The sequence below is a fragment of the Phalacrocorax carbo genome, chromosome Z (genome assembly GCF_963921805.1).
Source record: "Phalacrocorax carbo chromosome Z, bPhaCar2.1, whole genome shotgun sequence".
Classification (NCBI taxonomy): domain Eukaryota; kingdom Metazoa; phylum Chordata; class Aves; order Suliformes; family Phalacrocoracidae; genus Phalacrocorax; species Phalacrocorax carbo.
Genome location: NC_087548.1, coordinates 61058967 through 61067770, shown reverse-complemented (window position 1 = coordinate 61067770; position 8804 = coordinate 61058967). Strand labels below are relative to the sequence as shown.

The window sequence follows — 8804 nt, the reverse complement described above, 5'->3', positions numbered from 1 at the left end:
AACTGAACTCAAACTGCAAGAGAGGAGGGGAGGAGTTGTAAGAAAATGGATGACCAGGGATTCTTGTTGCTGAGTGGCAGCAGGAATATGGGACACATTCACATAAATCACATCTCATTAGGTCCAGTGTTCACTTGTTTTCTTTTTTGGGGATGAAGTTTATTCTCGACCTTGGTTGTCATGTTTCGACAAATAGATATTGGTGTTCAGAAATTATTAATTCCTAACATGTTTAGAGTGTACCCAATATGGTAATATTGGACAATTAAAAAACTTTAATTGTAGATGGAAGCAGGCAAGGATACCATCATCTAATACTTTTTTTTTTTTTTTGCAAGAACTGCTCTGTTTATTATTGGAACAGAGTGTGGGGATGCTTACACTAGCAAGAGTGTTGAACAATGTAAGTATGCTAGTTGAAATATTCTACACAAAGTTGATAATGAGAGATTTCCCTGAGGAATGATAAATGTTATTAATAAAAATCAATATTCAAAATCTATAAAAATAGTAGTAGAGTTGAAAACAGGTGAAGCTTCATTGCTGTAGACAATGTGCAGCATGTCTTCTCTGGCCTTGTTTTTGTATGGCATAGTCTGTGCTCTGTCTTCATCCCAAATGCTGTGAGCTTCTCCTCGTGCTTTCTGTATGCACAAAACATAACACAGTTCTCATGTGAGGCCATTATTTTTCCTTCTCCCTTGCTCTGCCCCTGTCTTTGTTTCCTCAGTAAAGTATGTTTTTTTGCTTATCTCCCTCTTTAGTACAATGTGCATCGCCTGATGTTATGTGTAAATCTTTCTGTCCTACTGTGTGCCACCCTTTCCCACCTCCCTGCAGTAAAATGTGAAACTGCTCTGTCTGCCTCTGAACAGTAAATCTTCTAAATTCAGGTAAGTGACCAGCCCACAGCTGATCTCACACTGCATGATTAAGCAACTGATTAAAGGCTACCAGTAATTTACTCAGTAACAGACAAGAAATAAAGGCCAGGAACACCACTCTAAGTGAGCAGCTCGGTGGCGGATGGCAGTGATGAGTCACACTGGGTGTCACGGTGGCCTTGGGGCCAGCAATGCCCCATCACCGGATCAGTCACGGAATGGTGAGGGTTGGAAGGGACCTCTGCAGATCATCTTGTCCAACCCCACTGCTTGAGCAGGCACACCCAGAGCAGGGGGCACAGGAACGTGTCCAGGCGGGTTTTGAATGTCTCCAGGGAAGGAGACTCCACACCCTCCCTGGGCAGCCTGTGCCCCTGCTCTGGCACCCGCACAGGAAAGGAGTTTCTCCTCATGTTTAGCTGGGACTTCCTGTGTTCCAACTTGTGCCCATTGCCCCTTGTCCTGTCATCGGGCACCACTGAGTCCAGTCCCATTCTCCTGACACCCACCCTTCAGACACTTTCAAGCATTGATAAGATCTCCCCTCAGTCTTGCCTCCTCCAGGCTGAACAAACCCAAGTTACTCAGCCTTTCCTCATAAGGGAAATGCTCCAGCCCCCTGATCACCTTGGTAGCTCTCCGCTGGATTCTCTCCATTAGTTCCCTATCTTTCTGGACCTGGGGAGCCCAGAACTGGACGCACCACTCCCGATCACCTCGGAGGTGTCCACCCCCCTCGCACGACTCGGGAAGAGCGGGTCAGGGCCCTCTCGCCCCGGGGCTCCCCTCAGTTGGTACAGTCGCGACGCGCCCACGCCCTCAGCAGGCAGCAGCGGGGAGCACGCCCTGCCGGCTGAGGGCGGGGTAAGGGGCAGCAGTGCCCGCGGGGCTGCCCTGGGCCGGGCTGGGCGGGGCTGAGCGGGGCGCGGCTACACTAGGTTAGGCTAACGTAAGCTGGGCTGGGGACCCCCGGGCCCCACTCCCCACCGAGGCCAGGCCAGGCCAGGCCAGGCCAGGCCCGGCCCCGCCCGGCCCCGCCCGGCCCCGCCCCGCCCGTCGGTGGGCGGTAGAGGCGAGCACACTGCCTCTGTTCCCGCCCCCCCGGTCGGGATTGGTCGCCGCCTATGAGCCCGGGCCAAGTACTGGCCCTCGGCGCCGGCTGTGGAGTGGCGGGATTGGCTGTAGTGGCGGCCGCGAGCCCGCAGGCGGCGGCTGCGAGAGGCGGGAGAGCCGGGCTCGGGAGGGGTGAGTGCGGGCCCCCGCGGGGGCCGGCTCGGCCCGCCTGGGCGGCTGCGTGTCGTGCCTGGGCCAGCCTCGGCTTGAGCCCGGGGCTGTGCATGCGGCCTCCGGCTGGGGAGGGAGGGCGATAGCGGAGCCAGGCAGAGCCGCGCGTTGGCTGTCTTCGGCCCCCGAGGCGGTTGCTGGGGTCGCGGAGCGGCGGCCACCCCTCAGGGGCGGGCCTGCGGGGCCCGGCGAGGTGCGGGGCCGGCTCTGGCCCGGCTGCGCTGTGAGGGCGCGGACCGTACCCGGTGGGCGGAGGGGACGCCGAGAGGGCACCGGGGCCGGCTCCCTCCGGCGCAGTGGGCCATGATGCCCGGCGTGTCCCCCTGCGAGAGGGGCCGCGGCCGGCGGGGGGCGTGGGGGAGCTGGCGGGGCTCCCAGCTCCGGGGCAGGCCTCCAGCTCAAAGTTTTTGGGTTGTTCGGAGGCTTTTTGGTTTTGTCTTTTTGGTTTTTGATAGTTTTTTGGTAAAAAAAAAAAAGGAAAACCTCCAACACTGAGATACCGGGATAATGAGTCACTGTCACATTATATTCGAGCCTGCTGCAGGGGGCTGAGGCCAAAGAGCTGTCGGTGGGCGAGGGCTCTCTCCCCGTCCGGGGCAGCAGGGGTCTGGGAGCAGTCCTGCTAACTGGGCAGGGTCGGTTCTGCCTGTGCTACCTCAAACAAAATAAAACTGCGTGTGAGCGGGCCCACACCTAAACTGAGCCACTTGACCTTGCTTGAACTCTGTTATGAAGCACTCACGCTACCTGTTTGCTGAAGGAGAGGTGGTCTGGGCCGGCTGTGAGCAGAACCACCCCCACATTCAGGGACAGGAGGAGTATGTCTTGGGCCTGGAATCCAGAAGATACTCGTTAATGTGCATCAGCTAAAAAGCATGTGTTTTCTTACATACAAGCGAAAATGCATTAATATGTAGTTACGCTGCACAGGATGGGTTTTGCACCTGGATGAGAGCCTCCTTGAGGGTGTTTCATATGTGTACCTTGGTGTTAAATCTTTAATAGCTGCACTTGAACTGCTTGTCTTCAGCTGAGCTGACTGCAGTGGAACTGAGTTTTCTCAGAATGCTATCTGCTGCAGATATGCTTGACTGGCTGCTGCTGCTGAAGTAACACTTTTTACAAAGAATATACATTAGTTACATAGCATGTGAGTCTGTATGGTGTACAAAGATGAACAGGTATAAAAAGCTGATAATTTAACTGTGGTGCTGAGGACTTTACAGGATATTTCTGAATGCTGACTGTATTTAGGTCCCTTTTCTATACTCAGATGTGTCCAGATACTTCATTCTTTTGGTGTGGTTCTTGATTTGTACTTCTCTGTGTATGATGATTTTTGTTGTTTATGCTAAAAAAAAAAAAATCATGTCCTGTAGTAATAGAGGGCTGTCAGACTGTTACTGTTCTCTGTTAATGCATGAATCATGAGGAATACGTACTTTATAGATGTGAATTTCATTTAGGAGAAGCGTGCATATTTAAATCTATGTAAGCAAATATGTGTAATAAAATAAGTTTATTTGCAGCTGAGTCAGACTTGCACAGAATTGATTTCCTGCTCTCTCTCACCCATTAAAGAAGGGAAAATGTCTGGGAAAAGTTGTTCAGAAAAAATCATTTTGAAGTTGCATTAAAATGCAGTGTCAGGAAACTTCTGTGAAATAAGTCTGCTTTATTTCCTTTGCCACTAGTGAATTGTAATGCAGTGTAGGAAGTGTGCAAAAGTTCTTGACTGATCAAAGCCTCATCAAAATAAGACATATTTATGAATTATGGCCTTGATGAGTTAGCTGCTCCCACAAATAATTTTACTTCTGCAAAAGCAGTTTATCATAGCAAATGGAAAGCACCGATATGATGTATTAGGTTAATTCAGCAAATATTTTCTGTAATACAGCAAAAAACTTTGTAATGAAATGTGTATTTGTAGCAAGAAGTTAAGCTGGCGTTGCTACCACTTCTACATAGTAATCTCCCCTGTGGTCTGTAGCACTTATTGAGGAGTGTTTGTTTCGATTCTTTGTCTCTTAGGAAGGCTTGAATAAATCAAAAAGTTACTGTCCTCTACAGCAGTAGAGGCCAGAATCCCATTGTACAGAGGACAATACATTTGTAAGGCAGACAGTCCCTGGCTTATAGCTTGCAGTGTAAGTAGTGTTTGGCATCTGAGGTAACTGGAGTTGCAAGCATAAAATTTATAGTTCAATGAAGGTTTATCCTGGTATTTCTGAATAAGGTTTTGAACAAAAAGTGGGGAGTGGATTTGTTCTAATTCATTATTCACTGATACGTTAATGTTCCCCCTGCATTTTTACAGGTAGGGGTGTAAATCTGATGGATTCCACTGCAGAGAGATACTGAAGCTTCAGCAGTCTTGTATATCTATGTTTAGTAGTGTATTTGGGCAGGTAGGTCCCAAAGGTCCACTTCAAGTTCATTTCAGTTGGCAAATGTATTTAAAATCTTCAGTTGATACCTTGAAACTATGTTCAAGTTACAGAAATAACTTTGAATGTGGGGTTGGGCTAAACCCAAACCTCTGGAGGAGGAGAATGCTAGTTAATTTCAGCATTCTGTTCAGAGCATCTGTGGAGAAGTGATATTTTGAATGTCCTTAAAAGACACACTAACCTGAGCTTACGATGGTACTTTCCATCAGTGTTTCAAACTTCAGCTTCTGTAGTTTTGATAGCTTGAGCTTGTATGAAACACACTTCATGCTGTTTATTGCAGGAGTATCCTGAAGTGCTTGGAGTAATGTTGTACACATTTAATATAGAGGCACCTATTTGAGTTGTCAAAGTGTAAAATATAGTAGGTCCTGCAAGAACCTCATTTGCCTTACAGGCCACACCTGGCTGGCTCATTTTGTGGTATTTGTGGAGCAGGGCTGTAACTTATTTATATGGGAATGAATGTAATAATAAGCTTTTAGTAATGAGTGGATTGCTCTGCAAGGATGACAGAATGGATGGCCGTGTAAATTGCCAAATACTCGTGTCACAGTGGGAGAAAGTATTTAGAAGTTCTGCTGCCAATGATGTTAATCATTCTGAATACTTTTAAAACAGCTTTTCAAATTTGATTAATGGCAAGTGTGACTTTTTGATACTAGACACTTATACAGCATTTCAGGTAACTAAATATGTGACTGTGGAGGCAGAGAGAATTTCAGCTGGCACACAGGTGTGTGTCGTTTCACAGGTGCTTACAATTATTAAACATGAGCTGAAAAGTCTGCAGTTGTTTAGATGCTAAAATCCCCTGTGGTTTTCATGGGTTGCTGTACCATCGGCAGTATCTCTCTGGTACATGCTAAGCAGGGAGAAGAAAATCCAAGGTGATAACTGGTATGAGTGTCAAATGGTGCAACTTATTGATACTTTGTATTCTACTTTGCTAGACAACTGGTTCTGATTCTGAGGGTGGATTGTGGGTGAGTGCTCAGATTAGTGATAATCAGTTATACCAAAATGTCCTACCCCATTAGCTTAGTGTCAGAGGTGAAATTTCCGAAACAATCGAGAGAGAAGTTTCCATAACCCAAATTATTTTAAAATAATAGCAGAACTCACTTTCTGGTTTAGTGGCTCTGTAGTCAACTTTACATCTTAAATAGGTGTGGCTTCATCAAATGTTTGGTGAACAAGATACTTGTAGCTTGATGACAGTTTAAAAAAAATTGTAGTGGAAGACATTGAACAGTTCTCAGAGTCAGGAATCTGCAACAATATTTTTGTGGCCTAAAAATTGGCTCCTAGGTAATGGATCTGTAAAACGTTGCCAAGATTGTAATAAGGTGCTTTAAGTGAAAGTGGTTGTTTTTAAAAGGAGATGATGAAAACAATAAAGTACTTGTACCATACACAGTAAAATCAGTATAATTCCATGCATATCAATTTTGTAACCTTTTAGAAACTTTTAAAAAAAGGAAAAAGTGTAAAAATAGAGAAGATGATCAGTAGAGAAATTGTGATTTATCTTCAAAGTTACGTGAAAGCAGGTAAATAGTGATTGGGAGTCACATTGTAGGTTGTTTCTTGCTCTACACAGCAGGGATTTAGGGAAAAAAAGCACACTGATTTCTCCCTCCACCTCAACATAGCTATGTATGATTGCGATTCAAGCCCTGGGAGCAGAATAAATATCTGAAATTCTGGAGGGCTAGTTTAGGGAAATGATTGTGGGGCTGGTAGGGACCCCAGACAGTTACCCTGAGAGGAAGCTTTTCTTCTCTCCCAACCCTTTGTCACAGTGATTTGCACACAAGGTGTTTGTTTGAAACCCTTTCTCTGGGCTGCATTGCTGACTTATATTCTTCAGACTCCCCAGGCAATCTGTTTAAGTGATATGATATTCTTACCAGTAGAAACATTTCCTTTATGTCGTTTCTATGTGTTTTTTCCAAGTGTCAGGGAGATTTTCCTTGCTGCCACTTAAAAGTGATCTTTTTTGAAGTATAGTACTTAAAACTATATGCAGAGTGCTAGATCTGATTTCAACATCATCGATCAGGAAAGAAGGGTTAATTTTCCTGTCTTGTAGCCTTCACTCTTGATATGGCTCCATACGTTGCTGTTCGGCAAACAGAGGGAAGTGTTGTCTTGTAACTTGTGGTCCTCTATAATCCTCTGCTGCCCTTCTGCTTAGCTGCACACTGGTAATTATTCCCCCTTTAGTTATTTGCTCGGAAGTTTATTTGCACTTGACGAGAATATCCTGCACCTCTCTTTTTGAGAATGATTTCACTTTCTTCACAGGTATACTTGAATCACTTCACAATCTGTTTTGAAAATTTAAGTCTTGATGGCCCAGCTGATTTCTGGTAAGCTGTCCTGTTTTTGTTGGTTGGATCAGTTGCTTTTGTTACCCTTGTATCCAAGATACAGAATTCTCCTTATGAAAGGAAAAGAAAGAATTTAAAGTAGTGAGTTTTTGCTGTTTTTCAGGCAAAAAATTACTTAAATTTTTTTTTCACTACTTTTGGTAGTGGATAAGGATTCATTACATGCCTTGGGCTAACTTTGCTTTAATAAAGACAGTTTTATAAGATGAAAGCAGCAATACAAAAGTACATCTTTGGGCTTGATAGTTTGCCAAATTGTGTGTATCTATTGTGTCAGGGTTTCAAGTACTTGAACTTCCACCTTGTGATTTATCTTATGTTCTGTGTTTATTGGGGAGAAAAGAAGTGTCTGTTCTAACTTAAGTATGCTGATGTCATCTGCACTGGCAAAAATAAGTGAACCTTATCTGCTTAAACTATAGAAAAATTTTGGTGTTTTGTTTAGTACTGGCTTCTCTTTGCTGTCCTTCAGCTCTAGAGAGATGTGTCCTCCACTAAAAGTAATTGGAACTGAAATAGACATGTGAAATGTGAAAGTCAGAGGCAAAGGAAAGAGAGGAAAGATATGGGGGGGTTGGTGCTTTTTTGTTTTAGTATATGAGTCATTTGAGTGGGAGGAAGAGAAGGAGACAGACTACCAGTACACCTTTTATTAAAAATAAGTACTAAACTTCTGGATATCCCCTGAGAAGCAGTAGGTAAAACTTACTACTTCCACGTCCTTAGTTTAGTACAGATATTTAGAAATGAAAACTTGTGATATTGGAGAAGGAGAGAGAGTCGAAGGTTCAGCTGATTATTAGCAGCCTGTAATAGTGTTCTGTATTAGCAGAACACATCGCTACAGGGGCTCCTGGCAAAGTTAGGCATTTTATTCTTTAAGTTGTAATGCTGACTTTCTAAGGGAGGGTGGGACTTGTTCTTAATTGGTTAGTACATGACACATATACCGTCCTTGTCTTTAAAAGCTTTTAGTACTTCATTTACTTAATCTTCTCTCTTTCAAGGTGAGATTTAATGTGGAATTTCTGTGGAAGCTATTCGTCAGGATAAAAACTGGAAAAGGAATTATTGTGTTAAGCCAGAGCTGCATGTTGTACCAAAGTCAGGGCTGAGTCAAAGTCAAGAAAGTGATGCGTTCAAACTATTTACAATTTTGTGTAAGAAAGTAAAGAGCTGGGCTAAAATAGGAGCAAGTCAGTGCAAAGAAACTCAAAATAATTGGAAGTTGAGTTTAATGTTGGAATAGCTGCATAGTCAGAGGTTTTCAGACAGTGAAAGGTCAGTGTGGGAATGATTACAGATCAGTCCCCAGGGAAAGTGGGTCCATGGCTTAGGGGTGCAGGAGCTTCAGCAGCAGAGTTTGCCTTAAGCTGCTTGCATCTGGCTCAGTCCTACCACCTCAGCTGCAATAATGCCACTATCTGCTGAGCTTTAAAAAAACAGACAGATTTAGACCCTCAGAGAAGGGGATTTGGTATAGCTGAGTAAGTTCACTAGTCCAGTTTACAGCTTGACAGCCAACTGTTGTAACCACAGCTGAAGCCTAATCAGAGTAACCCAGCCTAACCCTGGCTCCTTGGCTGAAGTGAACACATGGCAGACATCTGTATAGAGGGATGTTGGAACATACATATGTTGGTCAGCAGAGCCTGGATGAAGGAATAGTAACTTGAACTCCAGGAGGCAGTTCAAAGAAAGGAGCTGTACCAAGATGGTGGTTTGTAGCAACTCGTCCATTCAGAACTTCTACATGGAAGGTGGTGACTGGGCTCCACTTGTAAAAC

The 8804-nt window shown here is 44.7% G+C and overlaps 1 protein-coding gene across 3 annotated transcripts in view; it reads left to right on the top strand.

The window, feature by feature from the left end:
- The first annotated feature begins 1986 nt into the window (after positions 1 to 1986).
- The window catches only part of PJA2 (praja ring finger ubiquitin ligase 2), a 33495-nt gene continuing 26677 nt past the window's right edge, over positions 1987 to 8804 (top strand). The window contains exons 1-2 of one of the 3 annotated variants that reach the window (XM_064438299.1): positions 2054 to 2129; positions 6932 to 6996. In XM_064438299.1, coding sequence (XP_064294369.1) covers positions 6978 to 6996 — 19 coding nt within the window. In that variant the 5' untranslated portion in view covers positions 2054 to 2129; positions 6932 to 6977. Of the gene's footprint in view, positions 2130 to 6931; positions 6997 to 8804 lie in introns of all 3 variants that reach the window. The other 2 variants (XM_064438297.1, XM_064438298.1) reach the window with 2 other exon arrangements.